At 40.1% G+C, this 17127-nt stretch overlaps 1 protein-coding gene across 1 annotated transcript in view; it reads left to right on the top strand.

The window, feature by feature from the left end:
- The first annotated feature begins 9446 nt into the window (after positions 1–9446).
- The window catches only part of itga1 (integrin, alpha 1), a 46916-nt gene continuing 39235 nt past the window's right edge, over positions 9447–17127 (top strand). The window contains 1 exon segment of the mRNA XM_018662373.2: positions 9447–9747. Within this exon segment, the coding sequence (XP_018517889.1) occupies positions 9699–9747 (49 nt within the window). The 5' untranslated portion in view covers positions 9447–9698.

Genomic DNA, 17127 nt, shown 5'->3' on the forward strand with positions numbered 1-17127 from the left:
ATCAAACTACTAACAGTATATAATGCAGTTAAATTAGCTCCAACTTGACCAGCTACAACAATAAATCACCACTTCCACATGAATGCATCAGTTCAGTATAATTCCATATTGTCAGAGCTGCAGTTATTAGTCGATCAAAAGTAAAATAATCAGCATCTGCTCATGGCTAAACATGCTTTCAGTTTTGGACTGTTGATCGGACAAAACAAGATATTTAAAGATGTCATCTTGGATTTTTAAGAGGCTAGTTTGGACATTTTATAGACTAAATGATAAATAATTGGTAGATTAATCAATAGTAAAAATAGTAGTTTATACAACAATTCAATGATAACATTCTGTATAACATTCAATGGGAACACTTCTGATACTTTAAATACAGTTTCCTAATACTACCACTATACTTTTACTTACAGGAGATTAGTTGCATGGCTACTTTTAATTAAGAAAATAATATGAAAGTTTCTTCCACCACTGAAAACAACATAAAAGTGTATCAAGTGTCGAAAATACCCAGGTTCATGGCAGGTTTTGCCGGTACCAGCAAATAATCCTGACCAGATGATTGCTTGTGGTGTTCACTAGCTGTGGTCAGAGGCCGAGCAATGTTCACCCCCAAAACATGGGATCTGCGGTTGAAAAAGTCAAGTCAAAGTGAACATGATGAGGGGGCATGGAGACCTTATGATCTTAATCATCATCTGGTTTCACAAGGGGAGGTAGCGTACAGAAGGGTCAAACACACATGAGCTCACACATGCATGATATTCCCACTGAGTACCGCAGCATACACCTGAGGAGACGTGACCCCACCTTTGTGCCCTTCTCTGCCCCTGGATTCATTTTCACCACAGGAGACCTGTCAGAATGGCCAAAACTAAATCTGTCAAAAATTAACTTCCTCACAGTTACGATACAGGTATTCATAAACAAACTGCTCCCAAATTTAAACCCTGTCGGCCACTTCTTTGACTGATGTAAACTGATATAATATTTCACTCAGCTAGTAAGAAAATCTCCTGTTCACTGTACTTTATGGTAGCATCTGGTGTAGTGTTCCTGATGTGTGTGTTATGAATACTAGCGTTCAGCTTTGCCACCTGTGACGACCAATTTCTAAACAGCTCTCCTCTGTGTTATTCAGAGAAGCTGTGGATTGGATGGACAGAACTGAGTTGGCAAAATAAAATGTAATAAAAGTCAGGAGCATACCCTATACAGTTTAAACACTCACTATAATGTTACACTGAAACCATATGAGGGAAAATAGCATAAAATCACTGCTGAATACAGTAAGACTGTACTGCAAGTTACTCTATGATACAAGAATGTAAGAGATTCTTTTTCCTTTATTTTCAGGTAACATTGGAGCCAGTGTCTCCTCTTGGATTATTACCCCTGTGCACTGTGTGATCAGGTAAATAAGATTTCTTCTGTCAGTTGCTGTTAGGCCTGAACTGTGACCTGAAACCTGTTAAAGCTGATACTGCATTGTTTCAGTGTTTAAAATGTATGTTGGTGAAAGTATGTAATATCAGAGGTAATGTTATGTTTGGTGGCACACAGACCATTAACACAGCTCATGGTTTTTGACTAGATACACCCTCTCAATCTTTCACCCCCAGCTCCTACTAATATCACAGCTTGCGTTGCTTAAAATTCAGTGCTATCACTATGACTAAGGAGCCATCTACAGTATCAGTCACCATCTCTGTCTCAGAGTTAGTTTGTAAGCCTTCCTGACAGTTCCATAAGTTACCAGAAGTCATAGTTGAGTCTGTGAGAAAAATGTAGTAGGTATACACAGTGTTCATGCTCAGTCCTCTACCTATTTACACTTAGTGAACTTGATAATTAAAGTATTCCTGACTCTTCAAGGTAGTATAAGTGATTAAACAGGCATTAATGAGGAAAAACACTGGTGTTACTAATAACAGTAATAATGGCTGTGTCCTACTGAAGAGCCATGACAGTGTGACAACTAGCCAGCATGTATAATGCCAGGGGTAATTTTCATAAATATATTTTGGACTGGTTTGTAGTTATAGGCCGCTCCTTAATTTACCATTAGATCAGTATAATGTAAGTTAGACAAAAATAAAGACTGAAAATAAGACAAAAACATTGACCCTTAGGCTAACTCTAAACTAAGGCCCATGTTTCCATGGTAACAGCCAGTGACTCATGCTGACCATTGGCACCAAAAGACAAAAGAGAGCAAAACATGGCTAATGATTTGTGGGTTGTTGTGAAGAAGAGAAAGGGGTTTTAAACACCACAACCACCTGTTGTAAATATGCAGCTGTGACAGCAACACTGGTAGTTTTCATTTGCCCAGAGAAAGTATCCTGAGCCTTACTCATAAGTTAGCAGCATCTCAGCTCTGCTGGAGTCAAGCCTGTTCCTCTCAATATCTGTAAAACACACCCTTACACTGAATTCTCTGTGTGGTCTCTGAAACACAGAGCTTTGTGTCCATTTTGTAAATCATGGCAAGTTAAGTGAGGTGGTGGGTGGACCACAGCGACCCACTGTAACACCACTGTCTACTTCTTGAACTTCTTGAACTTGAACTGTTCGTTCTCATGTTAAAGTGTGACCATAGCTTGAGGAATAAACCTTTGCAGTCCTTAGATCGGACCCCCTCCCCCAACCCCCATGTCTCCTCCCATGTCTACAATGCTGTCATGTCACATGTCACGCCAAGAAATGACTGCACTCTGAGCTGAATATGATATCCTCCAATCACAATGGCTGTGTGGCATGCCAAAAATGTGATGTCACATGCAGGAAACAACTGTGCATGTGTGTGCACATGTGTGCATGCCTATTGATGTATGTGTTAGCATGTCTGTCTACTAGGACAAAAGAGAAAAGTCATTATAGCTGTTCATTCCTCACAGTATCAAAAGCTTCATTTTATAACTTTTTAAAGAGAAAATGGTTTCTGCAGGGAGAGACTGCAGTCCAGTTTTGGCACTCATCGTTCTTTAAACAATCCATTCCACTGAGCGAAGCCCCACCAAATTTCCTGTACACTGACACCATGGTCTGGGGACAAACTTTGATGAAAATCACATTCCTGTCATTGTCAGGCAATCATACAGAGTAGCAGAGTGACCTCTAACTTTTGACTGTACTTCCACAACAATGCTGCTTAGTCTTTTCAGAGGAAGAAACAAGACAAACAGTCCATGGCCATGCCAGCAGCTTTATGTGGCTGAACTTCAGCACAGTCCTACTTTGAACTAAATGCTAATGTCAGCATGATATGACAATGCTCACAGGTTGATGTTCAGCACATATAATGTCCATGTTCATCACCTTAGTGTGCAGTGTCAGCCTGGTGACTTTTGCTAATTAGCACTTAAGACAAAGTACAGCTGAAGCTATTTGGGACTGTCATTAGTTTTCAGGTATTTAGTCATAAATTTAAGTATTGGACAAATAACAGCTCTGACTAGATGATAGTACTGGATGAAATGGCGGGGGATCACCAAGGTTTTCAAGATTCAGCCAAAGGGGCACATGAATATTTGCACCAAAGTCTGTCTGTTCCAAACTGTATGCCAATCTACAAAAATAACTATGACCTGCTGATGGCGCTGGATGAAAAGTCAGGGGATCAGTAAAGCCATTAGGCATCATCCAGTAGGCACCAATTAGTTTTGGAGCCATTTCACTGAAAAATAGAAAATGTCAAACTCATGGCAGTGCTAGAAGAAAAATCAGTGCATCACCAAAGTCAGTAGGATACATCACAGTGAAACAAAGAATGTCTGTACAAAATTTTGTGTGAATTCATCCAACAGCGGTTGAGATATTTTAGGCTAGACTAGAGTGGTGGATATTTTTGTGCCTGAGAGGAGTATATTCATTTATTGCATTGGTGCTTTAACATGTCAGGGATGCATGTAGGAAATGCAGCACAAGGACTCTAATATGCAAAAACATGTGGAATCAATGTCATGCATGACTACAGTCAGCAGACGTAACAAATTCACCACTGCTGTAATGAAGGGCAGAGGTGCCCAGTGTATCTGTGGTAGACAGAGAGCCGGCAGCCAGGCTGTAACTGACACTGTTGACTCAGTGTTGTCAGAGTCAAAGGGTCGAGACCCTGTGCTTGCCATCTGTAGAGAGAACTGAAGCTGCAGAGAGACAGAGCCCCAGGAGGGAGGAGACTGAGGAGATGCCTAATTGCTGTTCACATGTGTCAGATTGTTGTATTCAGCTGCCCAGGTGGCAATTGGAGGGTTACTTTGATGATAGTGCGTTAATTATACTCACATGCTCCCATGCATGCATCAGAAAATAGCTTTACATCGGTATATAAATGTTAAAAGGTTGTGGCTTTTCGGCAGGAAAATAAAGTTTCACAAGTTAGACGATGGATGTGACAAGGAAATCTCTAATACCCAGGAAACAAAGCACAGATGCACTTATCAAAACTGGTTTCCATCTGTTTTTTTTTTATTATGAACCATTTCCTATTTGTTAATGACTATCCAAACATTTGTTATAGACACATCTCCAGTAAAAAAGAATAAATAAAAGAAAGGATACTGAACACAGGAACAAGAATAATGAGGAACATAGGGAGGGTTAAATTCAAGAGATTTCCATTTGCTCCCTTTGCTCTGGTTAATGTTAGAGTTCAAAACAGTCAAAACCTGTTCTCATCAAAGAGGAATCAGTGAGGATGGATCTGCTTTCTTTCACACTGAGCTGACATAGGACATTCTTTTTTTTTTCTTCTGAAGTTTATCCCCAGTGGGATTGCTAAGTCAGGTTTGTAAGCAACCACCCGTGCTGCTACCACCAAGAAACTCCACAGACATGCAGTATAACTACAAGAAAGAAATCTTATCTTATGCAGTTAAAAACAGAAGCAAAAGTCATAGTCATAGTCTATGACTGAATAGTGTCAACATGTCCTTATATAGTAACAAGCAGCTGTATTAGTCCACTAAAGATTACAGTTCCTGACTGCAGAGACAAACTTAAAAAGCAGACTTGGCAGCTGTTCTCTATTTTTGTTTGGTTAATAATGTCAGTGTCAGTAGAAAAGAAACTTCCTCTTTGAATATCTTTAGATTTCTACTACTGAATGTTCAGCCTGCAAAAACTGTGGTTGACTGCACATTTCAACTAGTTCATTAAATATCGATTACTCAGTGGGTTGATAAGAGGTTTGATTTGTAAAAAAAAAAAGAAAGAAAGAAAGAAAGAAAGAAAAAAGGCCAGGAAGATGCACCAAACAACATTAATTTTGCCAGGGGCATTCTACTAATTTTATCCCACAAAAGTCAGGTTACTGGCCATGGGAAGCCTGTGAAAACAGATGTAATGTGTTCTGTGCCCCTGGAAAAGTTGGCAACAAGGAAACTCGAAACCTACTAATTTAGAATAGAAAATACCTTTGCTTAGAGTATGAATGAGCATGTTGTATTATGGGGAATCCAGCGTTTTTGGACCCTTTTCACTCAATCACTGAAGCGCCCCTTTAAGGATTGTGAAAGGTCACAAATGTCATATTATTATATTATATAAAATTTAGTTCTAAATTTCCAGTTATCAATTCAGTATACAATGCAGTAGCAGAGAATACCATACATAGTATATGTTTACTGTGAGCTGTCATCTACCTTTACACGCATGCACTATCATCTTGTATACATTACAGATTCCTTAGATACTCACTGTAAATAGCTTTCACTGGAGGGGAAAAGTTGTTATTGGGGGAACAGGGTCTACTGCTTAGCTATAGCATGACCCAATGATTGACTCAGTCTGCAGATAAACGTTGTCTGTCAGACTATATGAACTGAGCGAATTTCCTTCACTTAAAGGGATTTAGCGTCCTTGAGATCTACATTTTGTCTTCATCACCACAGTAGAGCCTTACACCGCAAAAGCAGCTCAAACTACACTGCTACACTGATTGAAGAAAAATGGCTTTAGAGTATCTTATGCAAAGAAAGTATTTGTGAAATTGAATGAAGATGCCTTAGATTCATTAGAGACCCTGAGAGCCGTGTATCTTGAACGCTCCTAATGCTCTCTTCCTGTCTGCATGTATACAGACAGTTAAAGGGGGAGAGAGGAGAAAAACACATTAGAATAGACTTTCGTGGCTAACAGAGGAATATAGTATGTCAGGTTGAAAGGCAAGCGGAAGCAGGAAGTGGAGGAAACTGTGTAGGGGCCAAAACATGAAAACATGGAATGCCATTACTACACTGTCTATACATTGTTACCAGGAGAAAAAAGCGTATGAGCGGGACGAGGTGTGTTAAGGAGATGAGGAAAGGGGGAGATGGGTGGGGAGGAGTATGTTGTAGTGAGGAAATGCATGGAAACTAATCAGAGTCTTCCTGAGTCTTAGCCGGAAATATCTGCAGGGCTGAAGACAGGAAAGACTCCTGTAAACTGTCTCATTCACAGAGAGTTCCTGAGATCCTGTCTGATACAGATGTGTGTCTTTGTATGAATTTAAAGTATGCATGTGTTGTGTTTGCATAGGTTATGTAAGCTTACATTATTTTCTGTGTTCATAGTTCTACAACAAGGCGGGCTACAACATATATACTATACTATAAGTATAGCAAATAACTCATTCCGTGTGCTAGCTGAAGAAATGATCTTCATGTTTGTAGGTCTTTGTATATAAAGAGGTCCATAATATTTACACACAGAAATGGAGAAGGATAACAGTGGTTCTGCTACTCTGTAACTGAAGAAATGGAGACAAACATGCAGATGTGTATGAGTGTATGGATGAAGCGAACACAGGTGCACAGTATAGCGATGATTGTTTTGCATTGCATGTAACCAATACACATTTGAGGGAAGAAAATTGCAAGGTATGGAACAACAAAATATAGACTGAGACAATGAAAAGTAAATTTGAAGAAGGGAAAACAAAAGCAAACAATACCTCAAGACATTAGATGTGGTGGTTGCCAGAGTGTTACATTGTGGCAAAAAGTTCTTAACCTCTACAATTCCTTCCAAGAAGAATGAGAGAAACGGTTTAGAGGCCTCTAGTGGAGCAAGTAAGGTGATGTTGTTGCTATTACTACATAGCCAACGTTAGGATTAACAAAGAAAAAAGCGTTGTTCAGCATCAAACTTAATTCCTTTACTCACCAAGAGCTGTCACCAGTGGTGGAAAGCAAGAGCAGTGTTTTGCTTCTAGTTCTGTCACTTCTTATTTTTCACTGTAGTTAGCATGCTAATCAGCTAGCCCTGGCCTGGTCATACTGTCTCAGCACTTCCGATAGCGACTCACTATAGCATCCAGGCTGCCCTGAAGAGATAGTACTGCTCAGACATTGTACTCTAACTTCTTGTATTGTAAACTCAATGATGGCTAAAGCTCTTGGCAAGCAACCATCACCACCACCCACTCCCACATTGTTTGCATTTAGTGTAGCATTGCACATATACTGAGCAGTGGTGAGAATAAAATTTTTGCATGTGTTACAAATAAGTATAGCACATACTGCTCTCTATTGTTGTCTGTGGAGTGCCAGTGCTGGTCATACAGTCTGACAGCAGCAGGAAGAAAAGACCTGGGGTATCGCTCCTCTGAATGAGCTGCCCAGTGCTGCTAGAGGCAGATAAGGCAAATAAGAAGCTGTTTTCTCACATATTAACAGTGAAGATGATGATATGCCAGTGTTGACAATGCTGCCCTCAAAGGCCACAGGTTTAACCAAGTGTTCCACGATTCTGAAACTACACTGACCTCAATGAAGTAGTAATTTTAACCGTAATGCATCGCAACCCATGATCTTCCCCTAAGTCTAATCAAGCCTGTGAATATTCTCATTCATCCAGGTCATAGTTATCTCAAGGAAGTTTTAATCGAAAGCAACTGGACTTAGTTGTAGTCTAGGAAGATGTTTCACCTCTCATCCAAGAGGCTTCATCAAGTTCGAAATGTCCTGCTACATCCATCGCCTTCTGCAGAGTTTTTCAGGATGTGCATACTTCCTCCTCCATGGGCTGATAGAGGGTTGCAGCTATAACTGTAGCAGTATAGACTTTCCTGAAATCGTGAGCTATTGATTACCAGTAGTTATTAAGGTGTCAGTGGGCACCTGCAAGGTAAATCATGGTGGCTTCTAGGTTGTCATGGTGTGGTTTCCTACTTGTAATTATCAAGAGGAGGTTGATGCTGGGTGTTTTCTCCTAAGCAGTTTGATATGACTTGAGCCCACCACCAGAGGATTTGTATGTCCTACTAATTAGACAATGATTAGAATAATATACAAAATGGTGCAAAATTGGCACACTTTGGTCTGAAGATCTTTGACAAATGTGAGCTAGCCTGGCTCTATTACAGGATTATGGACAGAACCGTGGAAACATTGCCCAGGATTATCATTTTTAGGTGAACCTCCCAGCTGTGAGACAGTGAGATACCGCGTTGAGCAGGAAAAAAAAATGTTTTGGCATCACAGGGTAACACTGCACTTGTGTAGTTGGCTGTAATCGGGGGTGTATTGCTGGGCCCCATGAACGAACACTGACCACCACCCTCACTATAATAATCCTGTGATTTTCATGAGTTCTTTCCAGCTGTCAGACTTGATTCTGCACCACATTTCAGACTATTTGTAACCCTCACTTTTTGTAACTATACACTGTAAGTCATCAGGAGCTGAATTAATGGCTTTTTCATTCCAGTACAGAAACTGAACTACTGGCCAAACACAGACGGCTGAACAAATGTATCACTCAAGTTTTGTTTCTTTTCTGCTAAAATTTTTTCCATGTGACTTTATCAACTGAGCCACTAACTAAGACAAAGTTATTCAAGAGATGAAAAACATCTCTTGGGAGCTACAGGATAAATCATACATACAGTATAACACAGGTGGTGAACACCAGACTTCTTCAGACAGTAGTGGCCTTATGACTTTCAGCACAAAACCAGGACCCCTGGGACATGTATCAGTCACATGGAGGGTTGAATGCCAGAGGGGTATAAGTTATACCAATTTTATCAGAAAGCAAAACCACCAGTGTTGATGTTTGTCTAAAGTCTGCTCTACATTTCACTTAAGTCTCTGACTGTAACTGGTATTATTCAGTTGTAACGCTTCTCCTCATGATGCACTCTTTCCCAATAACATGTTGTAATTGAATATGATCCAATTATAATGACGCTTAAATACTATAATATCACATCAAAGAGAATGAAAGAGAGAGTGAAAAACTGTTGAAGTGAAGGATTGCTGACACAGTCTGATAAAATGAGACTATTCTCGTCTAAACTGCCTGACAGTTATGTTCTCCTCTCCAGACACTGCTCTGACTGGTAAAATTTTCCCATGCATGGACTGGCAGACCAGCCCCCGCAAAACACAGCTTATGAGATCCCACGAATAGTGAACTCCTTACTTAGTGAACCCTCCTCCTCCTCCTCCTCCTCCTCACTCTCCTTCTGTCCCGCTTACTTCAACACACAGACGACACGCAATGAAGCGGTGCTGAGCAGTGGAGCTAAACGGGGCTTCAGTCTGTGAACCTATCGATGCTGCAGCTCAGGAAATGCCTTGTGGGCTATTAGTAGTCATTTAGTGAATTGATTTCTCTGAGGATCTCTGTCTGAACACCGAGCGTGAAAAGGGGAGAAAAAAGTCCGTGGAATAACTGAAGCTGCGGGACACACTGCGCGCGTAAAGATGCTCAGGATAAGTCAACATATCGCTTTGACAGCAGCGGCAGTTGTTGGTGAGTAATAACTTGAAAGGAACGGGCGAGATTTGTAACGATTCTCGGACGAAATAATGAGTGACAGGCGGGCAAAGCGCTTTCTGTCTACTGCGCCAAGGTCTCCAGCGCATCTCTGCGCACGCCGTCCGGCAGCTTAGATCATCACAGTCTGCATAATTGACGACTGGGCTACTAAAAGCATGCATTAGGTGTGTCACTCACGTTGCCTTGCACGCCCATTAAAAGGTGGTGGCACCACAGTGTCCCCGTAAACTGCCCCTAAATACTTTCCGTCCCGATTGCCCAGATGTTATTTATTCTGACTGCGGGAAACCGCAGGGTAGCCTACTTAATTGCTTCTAAGAGCAGCAGCATGGCATTGCCTCATATAAGAGACATTACAGTCAGTCAAATTACTGTATTGCGCCTTAATTGAATGTTGCGATGCCAGTGTTTACACACCAGTGTCAAGACATCCTGGAAAAGTAACTTTTGTTTCCTCTTTGCAAACATTCCTGCAGAGTCATGTATTTTATACATGTTTTATTTTTACCATGTTTTTGCAGAGTGTTTGCAAAGCCTGTGTCATGTGAAATCATGTCAGACCCTGTGACCAGACAAACATTTGGGATGAATGTTCCACAGATCATTAGTGATGATTAGATTTAAATTTTAAGAAGGTGAAAATGGAAAGAATATTGACTTTACACCAGCTTTAAGCAGGAGTGGGGCTCTGTAATAGGTAATAGATATCTGTGTTGGTAAAGGGGAGTCCCTCTGGTGATGGGAGTGATCTCAGGTTCAGCTCCAGAGCAGCAGTAGTGAATTAACTTCTCAGTCATTTCAAAGTGGTTCAAACATGAGGGAAGTACCGGCAAAAGTTGAGTGAACCACTCCTCTGAGTTTGGGAGGAGGGAGACAGAGAGAAGAAGAAGAAGAAGAAGAAGAAGAGGGGGAGCAAAGTAAACAGTGCATGTCTCTCTTTAATTCTCAGATTCCTACGCTTACATGTGATACTGCAGCTTGTGATGGTCATTAGAGAATTGAGTTAGAGATGGAGATGGAGATTATGTGTGTGTGTGTGAGAGAGAGAGAGAGAGAGAGAGAGTCTGTGTGTAAGGGGATCAGCAGAAGCTCATAAAGCAAATCATTACCATCATCACATCAAGAAATCAGGTGTACTTACCTGGTTCAGTTTACACCCACCCCCACCCCCACCCCCTATTTAGCTCCTCCAATCAGGTTGCTGCAGGTAATTGAACAACCTCAAGCTGATTGCGCTCCAACTGATAAGTCCAGTACTGTAGTCTGAGCTGTCCGGGACTGTGATGTCATTTGGGTTACACAGAGGTGGAAGACCATACTGGGAGATCCCGTGTTGTGCTATCACTGCCTTCCTCAGAGGCCCACATGCGGTTATTGTAGTGGCAGTATTTAATCTCTGTAAATTCCTAACGGAGATGGGGCTACAGGTGGTTTGAGTTTGGTCCTGCAGAGGAGAGGGGCATCTGGCTTCAATCAGTGTAAGTGTCGGACCAGAGTGACCAAGCTCACTAAGAACGTGTATGAAAGAGCATGAACACCTTTACTTGGGAGAAGGGCTGCAACTAATGATTATTTTCATTTTCAGTCTGTCTGTCAGTGTTGGGAAAAACATGGAAAATGCCCATCACAGCTCTTCAGTGCCCAAAATAATGTCTTCAAATTGACAAATAAATCAAAATTAGAACTGAAACAATGGGTTAATTAATCAATTAGACATCTACTTTGATAATTGATGGGTCATTTCTGTCATTTTTCAAGCAAAATTAGTAAAAATATGCCAAACTTTCTTCAGTTTTGGCTTCTCAAATTAGCTGCTTTTCTTTATCATATATCTTTATAAACTGAATGTCTTTGGGTTTTGGACTTTTCATCAAACAAAACAAGACATTTGGAGATGCAACCTTGGGCTCTGGGAAGTTGTGATGGGTAATCACATTTTACAGATGATTAGTTGAAAAAATAATCCAGGGCTATCTTTTGAATCTGATGATTATTTTCTCAATTAATCAATGAATCCTTGGTACATAAACAGAATGTAGTAAAAAATGCCCACCAGCTTCCAAGAGCCTATGATAACGGTTTCAAATTGCTTGTTTTGTCTGCTCAATTGTCCCAAAACCCAGAACTATTAAGAATGATGTAAAATGGGATAAAGCAGCAAAATTTGAGAAGCTGAACAAGCACATATTTGCCTTTTCTGCTTGATGAATGACTTCAACTACTATTCAATTATTACAACTATTGTCGATGCACTGTGAGTATTTTCATCATTGTTTAGTCTACAAAATGTCATAATATAGTAAAACACCCATCAAAATTTTCAGAAACCCAAATTGATGTTATTAAGTTGTTTGTTTTATCCAACTAATAAACCAAACCCAAAGAAATTCATTTTGCTTTGACATAAGACCAAAAAAGGTCATACATTGTCACAATTTAGAAGCTGCAAGAAGAGAATGTTTGGTATTTCTGCTTGAGAAATGGCTGAAACTGTAAGTCATGAAGCACTTACAGTCACTTACTGTTTTTATTGTCTTATTAATCAACTAATAATTCTACCCTACATGAGACTTTCTGTTTCTCATCTCTGTCTCTGGTTGTTATGCTTGTGAATGAGCTGGAGCTGCTGTTGTGAGCTCTCCTCAACACAGAGACTGCAGAGCATCATGGAGATCACACATGATGAGATGTTGTCAGATGTGCCAAATTGCCACAAGACATTATGAAGTTCACATGGCTCTTTAACATGCTAGAAGTTGTCTGTTTATCAGGCTTGTCGCGTATCCAGAATATAAACTACATGTTCCTCTTACTTGCATCTAATGTCTTAGTCTTAGACTAACTTTTTTCAGCTACAGAGATGGAGAGAAGGGGTGAAAGGTTTGTTGAACACAAGCTGATTTAGATTCCTTAACATTCCTTCGGGGACTGGGATAGGTTTTCCCTGCAGTTTCTCACATCTCAGATTTGGGAACTTGTCTTTTCTCTGCATTTTTCTGCGCACACAGAGATCTGCAGTGGATGACCACAGTAGACCTTTAATTCAATGAAAGCTGTAAGGTCAGGGGATATAAGTCTTCTGACATTAAAGCTCTGAATTGAATTTATGAGCCTGGCGAGACTGAGCAGTGAACTCGGACATCGCCGTCATTAGCGATATGTCTTCTCCTCCTCTTCCTCCTCTGCTATCTCTACTGTCTTTCATTTGAATCAGTCTACTCCCTTGGTTGCAGCAATCAGCATTAGTTTGACGTAAACTAAGTAATTAAGATCTGATTATGTTTATTTACTCCCTGCTTGTGTCCTCTTCAGCATCTTTTATGTCTTCATTTTTAGCATCCTTATTTTGTCAAGTGTAGCTATTATTTAGAGGTCTGCAGTCATGTCCACGCATAGAAGGTGTGGAAAGAAATAGAATTTATTGTCTTGACTTCTGGTGGCTACTGTAATTTAATTTAATGTGAGAAACTAGAGATAATCACAATTATGAATGCCATTGTGCTTCAACATAAAAACAACAGTAGTCTCTGTGATAATGTAATGATACTATATGTTTATGTTATAGCACTCTTCAAATTTGTATTTGAAGAGTTACATTTTTAACCTTGGTTTGGACTGAAGTATCTCAGCAATCTTTGGACGGACTGCCATGAAATTTTGTACAGACATTCATGGTTCACAGAGAATGTCGCCTGACTTCTCCTGTAGCGACACCATGAGGTTATTATTCATAGCTGATATATAATGATATGTCTCAACAATTACTGGATGGCTTGTCATTAAATTTTGTACAGACATCCAGCCTTATGCCCTCACAGACTTCGGTACTAACCCAGAGCCTGAAGCATAGAGGTGTGACTAGTGGCTTCCTGGTCTGCTTGGCAATTGCAAAACATGAATTTGCTCAATCAAGTCATATTTTCTCATGAGAAACCCTGTCATGTCTTCTAAGAGGAAGATCACATGCTCACTTGCATTGCAGCAGCAGTGTCCACATAGATAGCATTTCTCAGCATGTTTTTCTCATAAATGTTTGGCATTGCAGTTTATGGTTAGGCTGATGTGGTAGAGGTGCAGGTTTTCACACTTAAAGATGTCTGCATACAATCTAGCACCTACGTCATGGTTTAGATTTTCAGTCCGACTGTGATAAACTGACCTCTAAGCATCATGGTCACATTTTGACACATCTGTCAAACTAACTAAATGAGATGAAGTTTTGATGAAGATGTTATCAGTAAAGTGTCTCAACTGCCCACTTATTATCTTAGCATCAGCGTGTTTGTGGTTGTGTATAGGGGGAGAAGCTACAGTCTGGTGTCAGATGTGAATGATCCCCATGATATTTCTATGACCATCCGCTGACCTTTGTGATGCAACTGTTACACATACTGTTGTGACCAAGGTCAAGAATGAACTTCATGCTCAGCACCAATAATTGACAGTTTTTAACTGCAACATTTATGTATTTGTGTTTCTTATTAAGAGCCAGTATTACGCAGTGGAACAATACGTGGTCTTGAAACAGAAACTCATTTGTTGTGTTCTTCATGTGGAACAACCAGTGGCTTCATGGTTAAAATGTATTCAGTATAACCAGAGTGTTCCTGGTTTGGTTTTGGCTGAGGACCTGTATGCCATACCACTCTCTCTCCCCACACTTCCTGTCTGTGTCTCTGCTATCATAAAGGCATGAATGCAACACTTTTTACTGCATAGTATATGTAGGACCAAAGTAACAAAGTTTTTAATGCAACCAAGTTGAACTGAAACTTTTTGTGCAGCTGATGGTTCCTCGCACAGTAAGGCGAGATTCTCAAGCAAGTTCTGGCAAGGTGTAAGGACAAAATGGGAAACAAATGTTATTCTCAATATCTGTCATTTGAATGTCTGTGATCAACCTGTGCATGGTCCCTTATGTGTTGCCCAGGGAAATATGTTTCAGCCTTTAGTTGCAGTAAATTGAAGCTGTTTAATAGTTAATTTTTGAGTAACTAACAACAAATATGAATTAAGAAGTCAGCCAAGTCAGATTAATACTGACATGGAACAAATATTAAAATCTACACATTTTCAAAGTATCAAGGATTTTTTTCTTTTTCATTTAAAGTCAAGAAAGAGTTTTTTAGCCAAGCTTATTTGTAATGATTACAGTGATTTGTACACTGTTGACATAGACGTGTGTGTTTTGCTTTAGAAGATGTAAACATTTAATTTCAACAAGTTAACTTGACATTCATTTTGAGTGTCACTGAACTCAAATGAAAACAAGCTCATCCACCCTGTGTTCTCACAGAGGTGACTGAAAATAGCTAATGTCGGAGGAAGTTGCACTCTGTGGATAAACACAAAACAGAAGAGCATATATTTCCTTGAAGAGCAGTCAAAAGAGGGTTCAAAGATTTGGCCCTCAAGGCTGAGAAACCACAAGGGCCACCCACATGACTTAGTTTCATACTCTGCTGCTTCAACCCAATACAGATGTGTAACTGTAATGTTACTGATTCTGCTGTCTGTGCAGCATGTGGCACCCGTGAAACTAGAATTTGCAGAGTGGAGGATGAGTTCAGGTAAAGCTGGTGTGTTTTATAACATTAGTCACGGCATTCCTGGTCAAAGCTGAAGACAGTCGCATCTTTAAGTCTTGTTATTAAGTCTACAAAACCTAACACTTGTGTTATTTTTTTGACAGTAGTAGTTATGAACAGGAAATGCAGAGAGAGAGGTGGGTATGCGATGCAACAAAGGTTTCCAGTCAGACTCAAACTGTGGGTCCTGGGGTTATTTGGTTTGCCTATGAAATACCAGGTCACCGGAGGTCATAATTTTTACAGACCTATCTACAAAATAAGCTTCATTTCTGCATCATTTATATTTTGTCAGGGTGACTTTTCCTTTAGCGTCACCAGAAGGTTGTTTGAAGTTCAGACTGAACAATTTTTTGAATGGAGTATAATGCAGTTTGGACAGTTAAGGTCTTGTGTAAAGGTCTGTGAACTTTAGTGGTCCTTTAACTTTTCTTAACTTTTTACCTTTACAGCACATGTATTGTCCTGTTTGTTTAATGAATGTCCATTTTTGCATACTGAGCTAGGAGAGATGCTTTTTGGCTCTGCTGTGCACTCCTTGTTGTATGTTCTTGAAAGACAAAAAAAAGACAAAAAAAAAAAAAACTTCACTTTGACTTTAACTTTTCATCTAACAGCACCATAAAGTCACAATATTCAGTTAGTCTATTACATTGGTTTATGTATCAAAATTTCCTTACGATGAGTGTTACAGCCTCACAGAGCTGCAAGCGTGGCAGTGTTATAGTATAAATTGCAAATAAATAAAAGTGATGACTGACAGTAACACACACCCAGGTGACTCATCATTGAATCGTCATGGTCTGTGTCTGACAGTTGCAGACAAGGAAGTGAGACAGAAATAAAGGAAACTCAGGGTTGCCAAGGTGATGTTTGAGCCAAAACTGTTTCTGTGTAGTGACCACTAATATGAAGTCACCTCCAGGCACCATTATGGTTTTGGTTCATTTTCCTTCTCATTCTTGTAAAAGCCGGTACGTGCAGTAGATGCACTGTCTTTGTCTGCCATTTTTGGTTGTGAGTGTGAAACAGTGAACATTTTCTGTCAGGTGCTGACTGGGCCATTTGACTGACTTGACTAAAGGTGGGTTTCCATCCATCTGTTATTTCTATGCGCATTTTCAATTTGCGAATAAAAAAGCCTCAATGGAAATACTGGAAATTTTAAAAGATGTTGAAATATCGCAAAAAACATTTTTACTCTTAGCTGAGGTGGAGAAGCTGGTGTGTAGACAAAAGCAAAATGCAACAAAGTGCGATGGAAACAGGTTCTACAAATTGGAGACTGAAAAGACTGAAAATAGCAGCAGATGGAAACGTCAGACGGGTGTGGAATAATAATGAGAATGTTCTTAAATTATTGTATGTTTCAACATGTTTCCTACATGGTTTTTCACTGTTTGAGGTTTGACTGGTGCTCTTTCAATTATGTCATCTTGTTGCACCCTTGGTCTAGTGGTTAGCATTGTAGCCTCACAGTAAGAAGGTTCTGGGTTTGAGGCCCGGAGTTCGCATGTTCTCCTTGTGCCTTCTACCCATCTCTCCCGGTACTCTGGCTTCCTTCCACAATCCAAAGACATGCAGTTTGGGTTAATTGGTGACTGTAAATTGCCCGTGCGATAGTCTGGTGATCTGTCCAGGGTGTACCACGTCTCTCATCCAGTGTCAGCTGGGATATGCTCCATCCCCCCAGCAACCCTTACAGGTAAGCAGTATAGATAATGGATGGATGTTGCACCCTCTTCTTCTGCAGTGGTTTTAATGA

This window comes from Lates calcarifer, linkage group LG9 (assembly GCF_001640805.2).
Source record: "Lates calcarifer isolate ASB-BC8 linkage group LG9, TLL_Latcal_v3, whole genome shotgun sequence".
NCBI classification, from domain to species: domain Eukaryota; kingdom Metazoa; phylum Chordata; class Actinopteri; family Centropomidae; genus Lates; species Lates calcarifer.